General features: G+C 39.2%; 3 protein-coding genes across 5 annotated transcripts; 2 read left to right on the top strand and 1 right to left on the bottom strand.

The window, feature by feature from the left end:
- The first annotated feature begins 6,244 nt into the window (after window positions 1-6,244).
- Window positions 6,245-9,289, top strand: LOC130995113 (F-box/kelch-repeat protein At5g42360-like). Its single transcript, XM_057920261.1, is given in 5 exon segments — window positions 6,245-6,453; window positions 6,656-6,765; window positions 7,285-7,890; window positions 7,892-8,302; window positions 8,304-9,289. Coding segments are annotated over 3 exon segments (1,743 nt in total). The 5' UTR covers window positions 6,245-6,453; window positions 6,656-6,765; window positions 7,285-7,377; the 3' UTR covers window positions 9,123-9,289.
- LOC130995097 (U-box domain-containing protein 43) lies at window positions 9,254-12,873 on the bottom strand. 2 transcript variants are annotated; one of them, XM_057920254.1, is made up of 4 exons: window positions 12,543-12,873; window positions 11,471-12,016; window positions 11,083-11,392; window positions 9,254-11,001 (listed from the first exon to the last, which is right to left on the bottom strand). In XM_057920254.1, the coding sequence occupies exons 2-4, from the start codon at window positions 11,996-11,998 to the stop codon at window positions 9,419-9,421; spliced, it is 2,421 nt and encodes an 806-aa protein (XP_057776237.1). In that variant the 5' UTR covers window positions 11,999-12,016; window positions 12,543-12,873; the 3' UTR covers window positions 9,254-9,418. The 2 variants fall into 2 exon arrangements, with proteins under 2 accessions (XP_057776237.1, XP_057776233.1); XM_057920250.1 differs by having other exon boundaries at window positions 11,471-12,053; window positions 12,543-12,828.
- Window positions 12,874-13,478: 605 nt separating this feature from the next.
- LOC130995083 (uncharacterized) lies at window positions 13,479-15,921 on the top strand. 2 transcript variants are annotated; one of them, XM_057920240.1, is made up of 6 exons: window positions 13,479-13,802; window positions 14,282-14,393; window positions 14,535-14,681; window positions 14,999-15,054; window positions 15,285-15,372; window positions 15,534-15,921. In XM_057920240.1, the coding sequence occupies exons 1-6, from the start codon at window positions 13,671-13,673 to the stop codon at window positions 15,623-15,625; spliced, it is 627 nt and encodes a 208-aa protein (XP_057776223.1). In that variant the 5' UTR covers window positions 13,479-13,670; the 3' UTR covers window positions 15,626-15,921. The 2 variants fall into 2 exon arrangements, with proteins under 2 accessions (XP_057776223.1, XP_057776226.1); XM_057920243.1 differs by lacking the exon at window positions 13,479-13,802 and adding an exon at window positions 13,913-14,132.
- Window positions 15,922-16,824: the final 903 nt, after the last annotated feature.

Below are 16,824 nucleotides of genomic sequence, written 5' to 3'. Positions count from 1 at the left end.
AAGATTATAGTCGTGTACAATATCTCGTGCACACTTGAACATGTTCTTCAATACACGACATAGTACACGAAACCTGGTTATCCCAAGTGCACAAAATAGTACACAATACCTGTAAATAGATACACGAAACAGTACGAAACCTATAAACATAAACACGAAACAGTACACGAAAGCTGTTATTATTTATTAATATCAAGTACACGAAGTCATACACAAAACCTATTTCTTCAGTATACGAATAGTACACGAAATCTATAAATCAGATTTAGTAAATGTTCAAAAGGACCAACTAAAAACTTGTGTATGACAAATGGGATGATTGATTTTAGATCGATTTTTGAATTAATCGATCATTATAAATTTAAAGATAATCTCTAAATTAGAGGAGACAAAACTAGGATGATTTTTGGAGAATCTCTAAATTAGTGAAAACAACATAATTGTCGAACAAAAAATAAAAAAAATTATTAAAAAAACATAATTTTCGAATATAAATAAACAAAATTTTAGAAAAAAATATTATTTCCGAAACAATAAAAAAATAATACTATATGAAAACAAAGCTATGATTATTTTTAAAAGAATCCCTAAATATGTGGAAACAAATAAATAAAACATAAATTTTGAAAAAGAAATAATTTAATCTTAAAAAAATATATTAATTTCGAAAAAATAATAGCAGGAAATAAATCTAGAATTATTTTATAAAGAAACACAAAATTATTGGTAACAAATAAATAATAATATTTTGAAACAAATAAATAAAAAATATCAGGAATAAAAAATCATATAGACATCGAAATATATGATTTATATAATTTTAGGAAATAAAAAACCGAAAAATAAGGCAACAAAAAAACGATAAATAAGGAAACAGAAAAAACTTAAATATTAAAACATAATTGTCGAAAAAGAAAATTAATCTTCAAAAAAAATATTAATTTCAAAAAAACAATTTAATTCCGAAAAATAAATGATAATATTTTGAAACAAATAAATAAAAAAAAAATCAGAAATAAAAAATAATATAAAATTCAAATTATTATAAGATTTATAAGAATAATTTTCGAAAACAAAAAATAGGAAATTAAAGCAGCCAAAAAACGGAAATAAAGGAAACAAAAAAAAGTCAACTATTGATAAAGAAGATAAACGAAAATTAAGCCTAATCTAAGGGAAGTAATTAATGGAGGATAATTATGTAAAACACCAAAATCATAAAAAACCCAACTCCTCTTAATAGTAATATCCCTTCAAACCACCAAAAATCTTTATTGTTTATTTAATATATTATAGTTATATTATTTGTGGTCCCCATTGAGGATATGTTTGTCTTTTTACTACAAAATGACTATTTTTACTATAATTTTATACCTGTGGCTCTATTGAATATATTATTTATTTTATAGGCTAAATATAAATTTCCCCCAAAAATAATTATAATTACACTATTTTATTCCTATAGCCCCCATTTAAAATTTATAATAAATTATAAGTTTATAAAATTCTGAATTTGAAGATAAATCATATAACTCCCATCCTAATCTAATATTAAAAATAATGATAAACAAACGTGATTCTTGCAGAAGAAATTTAGTTGAATTCTCGGTTCATTCCCTGGCGAAACCTTCCAGTTAGGGCTGAGCATAAACCGAACCGGACCGAAAAAACCGACCGAACCGATCATTTTTGGTTCGGTTCGGTTTTGAGATTTCTGGTTCGGTTTTCGGTTCGGTTTTTAGAGTAAAAAACCGATCAGGTATCGGTTCGGTTTCGGTTTTGAGATTTTGGTTCGGTTATGAACCGAACCGAACCGATACCTTAGATATATTATTTATTCTATATTTTATATTACAAGTAAAACTAAAAACCCTACTCTCAAATCTCAATTTCGAAACTTCCTCCCCCATTTCGAAACTGCTGCGCCGCACACCTTCACCTTCTTCTTCGAAACCCTAGTAGTCTCCTCCCTCCCTCCCCAGTCCCAGCCGGCGCCTCTCTGACCGGCGACCACCCCCACCGCCTCCATTCTCCACGCCTCCATTCCTAATTTTCGATTTTCGCCGCTTCTCCTCCAAGGCGAGCAGACCAGCACGGCAGCACGAGCAAAGCCGCCAGCCATCGGCCGCCCCCGCCGTCAGACGTCTCCAGCACGACCCAGACCCGCCGTGCAGACCGGCTTCTCCTCCGTCGGACTGCCGCTGAAGCCTGACGCAGACATCTCCTCGCCAAAACCGTGCGCTGCTTCTACTGCTTGTAGTGAATTTGGGCAGATCTAAGTTTATATTTTTTTTTCGAATTTTACAGGTTGTTTTTTAAAGAATTTTGGCAGATTTATTGTTTTTTTAAAAAATTATCGGTCGGTTCGGTAACCGACCGAAACCGATCGGTTTCGGCTGGTTCGGTTATGGTCGGTTTTTAGGCTTCAGGCGGTTCGGTTCGGTTCGTCTACTACCAATGTCGGTTCGGTTTCGGTTTCTCCAAAATGGTTCGGTTCGGTTCGGTTTTGAACCGATGCTCAGCCCTACTTCCAGTAGTTGTTGTGTGTTCTTGTAACCATGTCTTCCACGCTTCAATTAAAGCAGTTTTCTTGGGGTCCTCTTCGACTGCTAATCTATACAGCGGCAATCCACTGAGTTTGATATGGAAAATGATATATATAAAAATTACCCATAGTGAAACAAAACCTAGACAGATCAATAAAATGGTGCATATGAGCCTATTTAAAATCACAATCTAGTTCAAATATTTTAAGCCCACAGTTTGCAAGTGCTCATTGATATATCTCAAACAATAGAGTTGCTATAAACTACATATCAGAAAATTTGTCAGTAAGCAATCTTTGTGTGGAACGATATAATTAAGCAATAGCTATTCTTGCCATCAACAATTTTACTAATAGGTTCCCAGTAAAAAATAAAACATATTTCAGTCTTTTAACTGTATGTATGTTCATAGTTATGAATTTGGGGGTTATGTAAGATTGACGCTTCTTTGCAAGAATCATATTCTTTTTTGAATTGGGGCTATACTGGAGTTATTAGAGTTATTTATCATATTTAATATTAGATCAAGATGGAAATTATATACTCCCTCCGTCCCAATAATGAAGACACACTTTCCTTTTCGGGCTGTCCCAATAATGAAGACACATTTCTATATATGGAAATAATTAGGGCTCAATTATAACTAATTAATTGAACCTTAATTAAAGTATAAATAAGAAGAAAAAAAATCCTACGTCTATTATCTACTCTCTCTCTCGGCCTATCCACCTCCCTCACATACAGGCGCCACTCTCTGTCTCTCTGCCTTCTCCGGCCGCCGGCGCCGGCGCCGACGTCGCGCCTTGACCGCCCCTGTCTGACCCCTCTCTCTATCCCTCTCGGTTCTCCTTCATCTCTCTCGCTCTAGACCTCTATGTCTGCCGCCGCCGCCTCCTCCTCCCTTCCGCCGCCTTCTCCGGCCGAACAGCCGCCACCCATCCCTCTCTCTTCTTCGGCGGATCTAGGGGCTAGGGTATGCAGGGCGGCGGATCTGGGGGCAAGGGGCTAGGGTTTGCTGGCGCGGCAGATCTCTGAAGAGAAGGAGCAGAGGCGTTCGATTTTAGGCGAGAATCCTCCGTCTGTTTCATGCCTATGGTTCCAGACCGCCATCGCCGCCACTCCAATGTCCTTCGTCCTCTCCTCCGGCTCCGATGCCTTCCCAATCGAGAATCTCTAGGCGAAAATTGAGTTCGATTCTGAGTTCCATTTTTTGGTCCTCTTTTTGGTTCGATTTTGAGTTTCATTTTTTGGTTAACATTTTGGTTCGATTTTGAGTTCGATTCTGAGTTTCATTTTTTAGTTCGATTTTCTGGGTTTTCTTTTGGGTTCGATTTTGAGTTCGAAATTGAGTTTGATTCTGGGTTCTCTTTTGGCCACCACGTTGGCGGTGTTGGCCGGCAGTTCTCAGTGATAGTGGAGCACGGGATGTTCATCGGGCTGGCGAGCTCGGTGATCGTCGCCGGCGTTGATGGCGTGACGGTGAAGACGAAGAAGAAGGGGGCAGGGGAGCTCGGTGATTGTCTGATTGTCAAAATGACTAAAATTAAAATAAAAAAACAATTAAATTAATTAAAATATTCTAAAATAATGAATTTATAAATTTAAATTTCCAGTTGACATTTAATATAAAATAAAAAGAAATCACTAAATATTTACTAATCAAATACACTAATAAAGTGGACCACACTACTTTATTCTCTAATCTACCTCACCTTAATCTCCGTGCCCAAATGAAGTGTGTCTTCATTATTGGGACGGAGGGAGTAATTTATTTGGGAAAAAGAATATACGTATTATTTTTTTAAATTATTTTTTATAAAATTAGTAATTTATAACAAATTTTAAATGGGGGCTATAGGGATACAATAGTATAATTATAATATATTATTATTATTATTTTTAAGTAAAGGGCTATAGTGAAAAAATTGGGGGCTGTGTTTAAAATTATTCTTATATTATCTAATACTCCTCCGCCCGTTTCATTATTAATGGCCTGTATTCATCTTTGGGCCATCCCATATTACATGGAGAGCAATCTTTTAATTTTTAGTTCAAGTTTTGTTTTTTCTCTTCAGAAATTTATAAAAAAAATTCAATATAAACATCTTTGTAGGCACCCGAGTGTTTGAAGAAATAAATATATTTTTATTAATTTTATATCTTTGTTTATTTTGAAATCTTATGAAATTCAATATTAAATAAGATACATTATTAATAAAGTTATTGTCATATCTTAGGAATAAGGCATAGGGTCTCTGCATCAACATTACAGAGTCTAAAACTCAAATTAAAATCCAAAGCCAATTCAAGCCAACGTTGGAACCAGAAACAAGGTGAATGTCCTCGGCATCAACGTCATAAAGCTTAAATGTCAAGTTCAATTTGAAGAAAATAATTAGATTATCAAATAGAAATAACAACTCGTACAAATATTGATGTCCATAAGAAATTTTGAAATTATGAAATGAAATACATAAATTTACAATCTTATTTAGAATTAAAATTTTCCTTAAAATTTTCAGTTCAAATTGAATATTTTATTTTCTATATTCTAATGATGTTTGGCTAAGCTTATTTTAAAGAGCTTATAAGCTATTGGAGCTTATAAGATATTTCAAGAGCTTACAAGATATAGTTTCTTAAAATCTTATAAATTGTCAAAGTGTTTGGATAATTGAACTTATAAGTTAGAAAGAGAAAATCGAAAAAAGATGAAATTAAAATGATATATATTGAAAATAAAAAATTATAGTTGAGTTATTTTTATAAAATGAGTGTTGCTTATAAGAAAATGAGCAAATAAGTTGTGGCAGATGAACTTATTTTTTGGGAGCTTATAAGAGCATCAACAACCGTGCACCCAGTCCAGCAATGATATTGCACCCGCCCGGACTCAATAGATTTTATTTTTTTTAATTACGGAAATGGGGCGCGTGTAGCACACCCATCCCCTTCGCAGTAGGAGCGTTCCATCGCTCCACCTCCATTGCACCCGGATGCGGGTGCGATAGATCGGGATCGATCCCGGCTTCGCACCCGCCGATGTTGATGCTCTAAGCTCTTAGAACTTAATTTTACAGGGTATAAGCATTTTAAGAGCTTATTTTGTTAAACACTTTGAAAAAATTTATAGGCTCCTAAACAACTTATAAGCTCAACCAAACACCCTTAAATCTCAATTCTCAACATGATTTAACATTCCAAGTAAAATTGCTTCTCAATTTTTTTCCTCAAAAAACTTGTAAATACTTCTTCGAGATCTATTTCCAAAACCAATTTTCTCAATTTTGGAACTCTCAACACTCATATAGAAATGATGGTCCCTTTGCTTTTTTATCTTTCTCCAAATATGAGTTCCCACATTTATATCTATAACGCGTGTTTTATATATTTATTGGCATTAAAATTCAATAATTCAAAATTCAGAATTAATATTTTGTTTCGACAAAGCATAGCCTATTGAATAAAATTCAGGTGAATTAGAGAAACTGAAAATAGGCTCCACTTAATAATTCAAAATTCAGGTGAATTCCGACAAAGCATAGCCTATTGAATAAAATCTGCAATGTGCATCAATATTTTGTTTCATGGGGTCAGAAAAAAAGAAATGTAGAAACAGAAAAAAGTTTAAAATAACCAGATAAAAATTGATTAGAGAAAAAAGTTAGTACTATATGAAAGGGGGATTGAGGTGACTAATGAGCAGCAGCATAAACGAAAAGCGGTTGTGGGACTCTCTCACATAATCATTCCATCCACATATTTGAAAAAAGTAGTAAAAGAAAGAACAAAATTAGCAAATATAATCACAAAAATTCAAAAAGCAGAAAGAGTGCTGATATATGTAATGGGAGGAAGGTAAAGGAAACAGAGGTGTCGCTTTTGCAAATTTCTCAAGTTTTATCAGGTTGGTCGTGTCGTCTTCGCTTTAACGATGCTTATACCTTGTAAGATTGTATATGTATATTATTCCCAACATCATAAAGGCAAAAGAAAAGAAAATGCTCAGCTTGTAGTAGAATATTATACATGATTTTCCCATGTTCACACCATGAATGTTTTTGAGTTTAATATGGTGTGAAGGTTAAAGATTTGAGCTTTTTATGCAGATTGGATCTGATGGGCTTGCCCCTGATCTTCTGTAGAGTGAATCTTGAGATGGGTTTTTGGGGATTTACTTTGTTTGGTGATTTTGGTGCTTGAATTCTTGGATACCAAGGTTCTCTCTCTCTCTCTCTCTCACACACACACACACACACCCAACCACATACACACAACCAGATGGGGGCTTCTTGATTCTTGAAATTCTTCTGCTTTCTTGAATTTATGCGGCATTATTTGTATCCACATTCTTGATTGTGATTTTGAGATTTGGTGAGGGTTTTGGTGGTTGTGAATCTGCTGGTTTGATTTCTTGAATCTTTCTTACCTCAATTTGATTTCTTGAACTTTAAGAAGTTATGATTGTTAACCTATTTTTGGGGGGTTTGGTGCTGTGGCTGAATAACAGTTGAATTGAAGTTTGAAATTGGTCAGAATTTAAGTTTAATTTCTAGAACATCATCAAATCTTATTGTTTGAGCTTCGTTGGAGGCAAGATTTGTTTTAGGAACATTGTGACTTAGATTTTTGCAATTTCATGTAGAGATATGCTAGTTGTATATACTGATGATGAGTTCTTGATGTAGCTTTTCTCTGTTGTGGTAGATGCTTCAGCCGTGTTGTTTTGTTCGTGTAGGGTTGACGCACAACCTTGAAAGCGTGCGGTACATTGGTTGCTAGCTAGAGGGCTCTCGTTGTTGTTCATCTTTGTGAAAATAAAGAATATGAAATGGCCTCTCCGAGATTAATGGGAGAAGAAATTATCAACCAAGAGATTGAGCCTAGGAGTGTTTCAAAACGCCTTGTACGAAGTATGAGCCAGAAGTTGAAAAGGAAGAGCCAAAAGAATGAAAGTTCTGAAGATGATGAGACGAGTGGCGTCTCTTTGAGATGTCTTACCCTCTACGGCAGGGGAGGTGGGTGCAGAGTGAGTGCTGATATGGATGAGGAGTCCGGGGATCCGGGCAGTAGGAGGAGATCGAGTGCGAGTGAGGATGGGAAAGGCACGACGTGGGGGAAGGATGATGCCTCAGTTGATTGCTTCTCCATTGGAATGGACAGATTCTTCAGAAGGAACAACAACAGAAGGCTGTTGAAATGCAGCGTAGTCGAGCAAAGCAATAGCATGAACGCACGCCTTCCTGATGACGTTCTCGAAATGTGCTTGGTGAGGCTCCCGTTGGCTAGTCTTGTGAACGCTCGTCTCGTGTGCAAGAAATGGAGGAACTTGACTGCAACAGCCCCGGTTCATGCAGATCAGGCGGGAGGGCTCATTTCTGAGCTCGTGGTTGTTTGTCTTTGGCCTCGTGAAGAATGGCTATTGCTCCGGTGAGATACACGCGTTGGATGTCTCTCAGAATCAATGGCATAAGATAGATTCCCAGATTCTCAAGGGGAGGTTCTTCTTCTCGGTGGCTAGCATCCACGATGATGTCTACGTAGTCGGGGGTTGCTCTAGCTTGACTAACTTGGGGAGGGTGGACCGGAGCTCGTTCAAGACGCATAAGGGAGTCTTGGTGTTCAGCCCGTTGACAAAGTCGTGGCGTAAAGCCACAGCCATGAAGCATGCGAGATCATCTCCCGTTTTAGGAATCTCGGAGGTGAGCCAAGATTACTTCCTCTCTAGAAATCAACAGAGTCGGGCAGAGAAGCGTCCTTCACCGCTCGAGAGCAGGTGGTGCGACGGATGTCTATGAGGATCCTCATAGACTCTCGGTCAGACGGCAATCTAGGCACTCTCTCGATGAGAACGAGGTCTCGTTGTCCGATACCATCAAGCTGACCAGGCAAAAACACGAGGGCTCGGGCTCGTCCAACAGAGGCGGTGGTAGGAAGTTTGTGATGATCGCGGTCGGAGGCCTCGGATCTTGGGACGAAGCCCTTGACTCCGGCGAGATCTACGACCCCGTATCGAACAAATGGACGGATATCCAGCGGATGCCTCTGGATTTCGGCGTGGCCTGCTCCGGCGTGGTGTGCGATGCCGTGTTCTACGTCTACTCCGAGAGCGACAAGCTCGTCGGATACGACGTGGACAGGGGGTACTGGATCCGGATCCAGACGGTCTCGAGCCCGCCCCGCGTGCATGAGTACCTCCCGAAGCTCGTCTCCTGCAAGGGCCGCCTGCTCATGCTCTCCGTGTCGTGGTGCGAGGGAGATGGCCAGATCGGCCGGAGGAATAAAGCGGTGAGGAAGCTCTGGGAGCTCGACCTCGCGCATCTCAAGTGGGAGCAAGTGTCGACGCACCCCGATGCGCCCATGGACTGGAACGCTGCGTTCGTGGCTGACGAAGAAGACGACGTCGTTTTTGGTGTCGAGATGTTCAAGATTTTCGGACAGGTAATAGACTTCGTGACTGTTTTTGATGCTGCATCAACATCGGGTTGGAATCACATTTCTAGAAATCATAATGTTGCACACGATTTGGATGCATCTTCTTGCATGACCAAGTCTATGACACTGCTGCGCTTGTAAATGAATGATTTAGACAGACTTCCATTGTTTGATCTCAATCTGATATCTCTCTTTTTTCGCTTTGGTTGATCAATCAAAGCATGTTGTTGACATTACTTTTTCTTCAATATGTTTTTGTATGATATGCTCCATTGACCTCTGCAAATACATACAACTCTATTTCATCACTGCAATTATGTATATGAGTTCGTATTGCACCAATACATTACAAACAAACCAATCAATATCTTCACATCTGTTTGAACAAAAAAATGTGTGTGTGTGTGTGAGTAAATACAAGGGGGTTTAGTAGTATCCTATCCAATGTTGGGAAAGATGCTAGAGAAGTTAGGGATCTTGTCAACATGTTTCAAGGCGCGCTCAGCAATCTGCCTTGTTCTGTATTCTCCATGCTGGAAGGCATCAACCAAAGCTGTGCTTATATTAGGATCACCTGCAACTTCATAGGCTATCTCCTCACATCTCAGCAACCTCTCCACTGTCCAAACCGCCCGGCTCCTCAGCGTCTCTGTTCGTTTCCCGAGCAGCAGGTCGAGTATGGGCTTCACCCCTTCCGCGTCCAGCAACACCTGAACCCCCTGCTCTATGTCAACACCGTCGTCCAGCAAGGTAGCCAGCGCCGCAAGCGACGCCTCCACCACCTTGTCGTTGGTGTGGTCCAAGAGAGCAACCAGCTTGTCCACAGCTTGCCCTTCCAAGAGGCAGAACGTCTCTTTTAACGAGCATATCCCGCGATGAATAGGGCACAGCCCGGTTATAACCGGCTGCTTGCTCAGGCAAGGGAAGAACGAGGCGCACAGCCCCGGTGCAGGGAACTCGAGCAGCTGTGTCAAGTTCTTGGATTCTTGGGATAGATTCTCCAAGGCCATGGCTGACACCATCTGCAGGTTATCGAGCCCGTTGGACTGCAGGAGGTTTATGAAGAGCGACGCTAGGTTGGTCTCATGACAGAGTGCACGAGCAGCAGCGCCCGACTCCTCAGACAAGGCGAATGTGATTCTTGCTACGACCTTCACGAGCCCTTCCAAATATGGGGTCATGAAACGGTTCCTCCTCGTCTCACCTTGCCTGATCCTAACTATCCTCAAAATGAAGAGCCGGAACACCCCTTCGTCTAGCATCTGTCTAGTGAGGCCGGAATCCCTCTCAGGTAGATCAGCTAGGAAGCCAACAGCGGCTGCTTGCTCCTCAGTTATCACTGAATTCTCCAATATCTCTCGGATCAGGCTCCCGAGCTGGCCTGCTGGCCCGCGCAAGCAGCCAGCCAGCTCCGGGCCCATGTGTGGGGAGAGGTTCTGGAGAAGCCTTATCGAAGCCGCCCTCAGATCTGTCTGAGGAGCTTCGATGAACTGAACCAAACTGATAGTCGCACCGGAGCTCTTGATGGCGGACACAACACTGGACACGGTTGCTGCAGAACTCGTGAGCCCGACCAGAACTTGGAGAAGCTTGGACTCGATTGCAGGGCCGGTGTTGCTGATAAGATGCAGAAGGTTGTGGATGATCTCCTCCGACACCAGAGTCAGGTAGTTGGGCCCGATGGGGACTGAATCGAAGTCGTGGCCTGAGTTAACGACATTGGCAAGGATCGTTGCTGAAACTTCCTTGAGTCGCATTGGCAGCTGGTTTGCCCCAACAGTGAACAGATCCTTCACGAGAGGGGGCAGGATGCCCGCCTCTATCAAGATCTTGGCACTCGTCTCATCGGATGATATCTGGTTTATAGACTTGAGAGCCGCCTCTCTTGCTGGCATGTCGTTGTGCATCATGAGACTGATAAGCGAGAAAGCAGCTGTCCTCGCCACGAACACCTTCACCTCGTTGTCTAGAACGAGCTCACCGAGGATGGCTGCCATGGCCAGTTTAGTCTCAGGAGTGCCTGCAAAGAAATGAAGAATCCTCAAACACTATGCTATGCTATCTTAATATTTTTCAAGAATCCAACCAAAATTTCCATTACCTTCAAGCAGTAGTGTGAGAAGAGGCTGCAATCTTCCACATTCCGCCATCTGTCTAACGTTGTTCTCGCATCGTGCCAGATTCTCCAGCGTTCTATCAGTCATCTCGACAGTCAGGAGGCTCTCCGAGTTGCTGTTGGCCATCCCGACTAAGATCAGAACCGCCCCATTAACAGAACCGATCTTTTCACAGAGCCTCTCCGAGTTGGAGAGCTCGTGGAGAAGAGAGACAGCTTCTTCCCTCTCTTTAGATTGCTCGTGAGACAAGAACTTGACTATCGTGCGCACAGTATCCCCTTCCGCCATGATTTCCTGCAAGAATAGGAAACTGGAGTCGAGTCAGTGACAGCCGGAGGCGAACTGAGCTAGGGTTCAGCCACCTGTAACAACCTTGTTATCAGAATCTTCCTCCACCACAATCCTGAGAGTTTCAAGAGCCGTGCAACGCACTTGTCGACTGGAGCTCTTCAGCACATCAACAACCATGGGTATCAAGTCGGCATCATGGACCACGCGCTTGTTTGAAGGGCTGTGCAGGCAGAGGCGCTGCACGAATCTCAGGGCCTGCAGAATGTCACTCTCGGAGCTGCTCAGGGATAGGGACCGTCGTGCCATGTCGAGCTTGGAGGCTTCGTTCCTCGCGTTCCACTCTTTGATTGTGTGTCTTAGAGCAATACTAGGGCTTAGTTCAGTGCTTCTCAGCTCTCTCAATGTCAGAGGGCAGACTGGCCTTCTTCCACTCTCCCTGCACTCTCTCAGCCATTTCTCTATGGCTTCTCTCTCGTATGTCTGCCCGTCTTCCAAGCTCACAGGATCGCGCATCACTTGCTTCGTCAGAGGGCATAGGAACGCGTCGTAGATTGGCTCCACACGCGACTGAGCACCAAGGTCGGAGCTCCCATCCCAGCTTCCGGCCATCAGATTGAAGCAAAAGGACTAGGCAAAATAGCAACATTCATTAGCTTCTTTGCATCTGCATAGTGAAGAATCCTTTAGCTATGTGAGAGGAAGACAAACTTGGAAGACAATGAAGGATTCCTAGAAAAGTTAAGGACTAGTAATCGTTCTAGAAATTGAATGTATTAACTATTACTCAATTAGGGTTCATGAAATGCCCCTTTTGCAGCTCTGTCAAGTTTACCCAGATTATGCTATCAAATTCCCCTTTCAGTTTAAGTTAGCTACATTTCATATATTGGTGCAGAACCTATCAAAAATACAAAATGCTGGTTTTCATTTGTAGCCCAAGATTTTTCAAGAACTCATCTTTGATCACCAATCAAATTCAAATTCCAAATTGATCCCACCTCCCAAAACACAAAAACTATCTCATCATAGTAATGAATCCATCAAATTTCCCAAGCCCACATAGAAAATAACAAAAATTAAGTTCAAATTCGCATCAGTAATCGAAATTAAAAAGATGAACAAACGAGAAAGGAAACCATCAAAGTGTTATTACCTTGAAAGGACTCTTGTACACAACTGCAGAAAGAAATTAAATTTCCTAAGTAAAAAACAAATCAAAAGGGCCGAGGGCCAAAGATGCGCCAAACAAGCGAAGAGAAAGGGCAAAAGAGATGGCAGCAGTTGGTGGAGGGACAAGAAAGAAGAAGACAGCAAAATGTCGCACGAATACTAAAATATTAATTTAATTTTTCTTCAGCAAAAGAAGTTTGAATGTTGAAGAGTTGACTGAAGAAGCCGTCGTTGCTGAACAGCAACGTAAAATGGGGTTGTAATTTGCTAAAGCAATGAGGATGCACATTTCTCATTCTTTTTCAATTTTCATGGCTGCAGTTCCAGTTGAAAAGCAAAGCTGTTAATATAGTTTGTAATTTACCACCTGCAAACGGCATTTCTTTTTCTTTCATATAGTTTGCAATCTTCTTTTATAAAGTAACAATTAAGTAATTAAATTTAAAGATTGTGTTAAGATAAAATCGAATTCAAAAAAATTGATCTTAAACATTAACCACTTTATCTTTAGTTCAACACACGCTCACTTCTTTCGTACTAGTAATTTTCACTTTGAGGATGATTGTTAATTTGTTATCACACACTTTGGTAATTAGTATATAAAATTTGAATCCTTTTCGACTTAAATTAAAATTTTGGGTATATTTAATTTTATGTAGATGTCAAAATTTGATTGTGTGAATATTTTTTATATGATCTAGTCATGGGCCCATGACGAAGAAAAAAAAGAAGATAATGTCGATGTCACAGAGGATAAAATGTTATCGAAATTTTAATTTAAGCTGAATTTTAAAAAGTTTAAATTTATGTATTAATTTATTTAATAGTAATAATAATAATTATTATTATTATTATTACAATTTAAATATACTTATGGATTTATAAACAATTAATCCAAAAGTAATTGTAAATCTTCTATAGATTAATTCCTATGTCTTCTCTGAAAGTTCTTTTTTTTTTTTGATAAATTCTAGTACTTCTTTCTGTTTTATTTATCCTTTTTTGTTGAAAAATTACAAAATCGTTGTCTGCGTCGAACAAGCGCTAACAGTTTCCAATCCAAATTTCTTATTCTGCAATAGATTTGCACAGAGTTTAATTTCTCAAAAAAATGCCGAGTTCCGAAAATAGGACTGAATCGACTGATAAGCTCATGGAAACTGATCAACACGTATTGAATTTCTTAGATTCCATGGATACTTATCTAGTTCTTATGGATTCCTTATCATCAACTCTTCGTCAGGTAAAAGAATCAATTCGACTCTATTGATCCCTTTTTGTATGTACATTCTAGCAAATAGCAATTAATATTCTTTTATTGCAAAAGAAAATCGAATCTTCGGTTCCTAGGGTTACCCACTCGTTTCCTGGATCCTATTTTTTGAACACAACTTCTCATGTTTTGCTCAAAAATTAGGATTTCGGAAGCTACAATTTCAACTTTGCTTATCATTTTCTGGATAGTTGATTTTTAAGAAAAACCTCGATTTCATTAACTATGAGTAGATGCTTTGTTTTTCAGCAGCTTGAGCCTTTTTGCTTGATGTGTTTGTTTACTTTGAGGATTTGCTCTGTAAATCATAGAACACTACTACTTTTGATAACCTAAATTAATTGTTGTTTTCTGTACTTGCCTTTCGTATTTGATATATGGTGAATCAGAATGTGGTTTGCTCTTAAAAACAAGGGTAACTTGTGATTTACAATTCAACTGTTTTGCAGGGATGGCTGGAGCTAGCCAGTGCTCGACATTCAATGGGCGCTGCTCGTGTCAGCAGCGCCTTGTTTAACCTCAAATCTCATCATGCTTCAACAACACTGGAAATAGACAATGGTAGTTTGATGCAATTATCAACTTACTGATAATACAATTTGGTGTGCTTGTATGCCTAAAACTTGGGTGGTTGACAAAAGAAATGTGCTGCTATGATAAATTTCACTGTTTGAGTAAAGGATTTTATGTTTGTCTTTCCAGTTGACGTCAATGTAGAGCTACCGCACCTCACATTGTGCAAATGGGCGTCCTCGGATGATTCTGAAAAGAATTCCGGGGGAGCCAAATTTAAGGATGATGAATTATCACCTCCTCCCAAGCCTGAAAGCCCACGAACTCAGGATGAGGGTACGTCTCACAAGTCCAGTATGCTTTGCTTTTCTACTTTTGTTCTCTAATTGATTGTTGCATGCGAAGATGCTTACCAGTATCTGAATGTTGGCTAGTTAGCTCTATCCTGCCATGTCCAAGCCTTAGATAACTGGGAACAGTTTTTACGTATTTCTTGCAGCAGTTTTATGATTTCGATATTGTTGTCTTCTTCAATTCTTCCTACCATGTACTATCCAGTTAATAAGTTAGAGTAAAAATGGTGTGGGGTTTTATCCCTGTTAGTGGTTTCTGTTAACACACTACTTATATGGAGTTGTTTTTGACTTGTGAAGAACCTCAAGACAGACGGGCAGAAAGTGGTGAATCTCCGGTTTCTCCTGATGATCACGTAAGTTGCAACTGCCTCTATTGTGTTTCCTCGAAATGCTTGTCTATCTGGTCTCGGATGAATCAATCAGTCTTTTGAATCAATCAGTCTAATGAGTGATGTTATGGACTGTATAGAGTTGAACAGTTTAACCCATTCTGTAAAAGCTGTCCTCGAATGACCTATTTGATGGCTAAGATTCTATATATCTAGTATATTTTTTTGAAGGAAGCTTAAAATTGTTTTGGCAGGCTCAACAGGCAAGATCTAGGTCACTTTCCATGTTTGGGACACTGGTCTCTCCTAAGCTTCGTGCAACCCAAACATCATTCGAGAGAGGTAACATCAGTTCCTTGAGTTCACCGACTACTAATTTCTTTGGAGTCGAGTAATGCCCTTAATCATAACTGGCAACACTAAACCAGTACTGAAAAATCTGAAACATTCCTCAATAACTCTCACTTATTTTGATTCTCGGGCACCTGTTCTAATTTTGGCAGCTCTGGAGATGCTGGTGGAGATATCAAATGTACGAGCTTCTTTGCTGCATGCTCACGATCAAGTACAGAAAGACCTGAAGGCTGCCAAATAGCTATGGCAAGCTTCTCTTTGTTTACTCTGATTCTAAGTCCCCCCCTCCAGTATAGTCCAAGATTATCGATCATTTATACATACGGGAAGATACGACATTCACACGATCCTAATTTATGCTTTTCCTCTACCCCACATACCTTGCTTCTGTAACTCAGCAAGAGACATATAACCTAGAAAGAACATGCTCGTCTGCTTCGGGGTGGTCCAAAAGTTGCTATGTTGTAACATAACTTCATTCTTTTACTCTTTTATTTTTCAGAGAGTGATATCTATTGAACAGGAGGACTACTAAAATATCTCATCTATATGCGTCTCATTTGTTTGTCCGCGAACAAGGTAAGAGATTCCTGATTGCCTGTGTATCTGTTTGTTTTAACTCAAACTTATGCAAAAGGAGTGATGATTTTTGCCAGTGAGAAGCAAATCTACTTATGTTTTTGTCGTGAATGCCTGAGCTGATTGTAGTAAGTTTCCATCTCTATGGATCTAGTGGGATCCCTTAATTGAATGCGTGTTCTTTTATCAACGCATGAGTTAAAGAATCGAATACTATCGCGTTTGAGCTTAGCTTGTTTGTTTCAATTAAACTCAGTTGGAAGTGTTTTTGTTTTGGGTTGTCTTTATTCTCTTCCTCCATCTTCAATATTTATTTTTGGTCAAAACTTTTAGTTTTGACTTTTTTACAAACATGAACAACTCAAAAGTTATGTAAGAGTTCTCATTTATTTCAATATTTTAAATTTAAATTTCGTGAAAATAACTTTTTGACTTGTATCTCGTTTCCTGTAAATCTAACTTTGATTGTCATATATGGGTAAATCCCGATACTTTTTTGTTTTGAGATTTAATAATCTCAATACCTTTTGTATAGTGTCGATCAGATCTCTTGATTTTTGGCATATTGGATATCGCCGAATTCTTCGTTACCCCAAAAATGATGACATTATATCTTTCACTCGTGATGTATATATATATTTTTCCGTTTATAAGCTATTCATAAAATAAGTAATCTCACCATGTCAATTTTTGGATTGTCGGAAAAATTTGGAGGTGACAAATTGGCCACTAGTCTAAAAACAAGGTTTTAATTGAAATATTTTAAAACTTGAACTTATAATTGTAACTTAACTAAAAAATTATGTATAAGTAACAATGCTACTATAATAAGTAATCTTTATAGCGACACACCACATTGGA

This window comes from Salvia miltiorrhiza, chromosome 1 (assembly GCF_028751815.1).
Source record: "Salvia miltiorrhiza cultivar Shanhuang (shh) chromosome 1, IMPLAD_Smil_shh, whole genome shotgun sequence".
In the NCBI taxonomy this organism is placed as follows: domain Eukaryota; kingdom Viridiplantae; phylum Streptophyta; class Magnoliopsida; order Lamiales; family Lamiaceae; genus Salvia; species Salvia miltiorrhiza.
This window is presented reverse-complemented; position numbering and strand designations above follow the sequence as displayed.

Excerpts from the sequence above, each read along its gene's own strand:
- LOC130995083 (XM_057920240.1), top strand. The coding sequence starts at position 13,671 with ATGCCGAGTTCCGAAAATAGGACTGAATCGACTGATAAGCTCATGGAA. Across the intron at positions 14,394-14,534 it reads AACACTGGAAATAGACAATG|TTGACGTCAATGTAGAGCTA; the intron begins GTAGTTTGATGC and ends TTGTCTTTCCAG. Across the intron at positions 15,055-15,284 it reads CGGTTTCTCCTGATGATCAC|GCTCAACAGGCAAGATCTAG; the intron begins GTAAGTTGCAAC and ends TTGTTTTGGCAG.
- LOC130995097 (XM_057920254.1), bottom strand. The coding sequence starts at position 11,998 with ATGGCCGGAAGCTGGGATGGGAGCTCCGACCTTGGTGCTCAGTCGCGT. Across the intron at positions 11,393-11,470 it reads AGGAAGATTCTGATAACAAG|GAAATCATGGCGGAAGGGGA; the intron begins GTTGTTACAGGT and ends CTATTCTTGCAG. Across the intron at positions 11,002-11,082 it reads TCTCACACTACTGCTTGAAG|GCACTCCTGAGACTAAACTG; the intron begins GTAATGGAAATT and ends ATTTCTTTGCAG.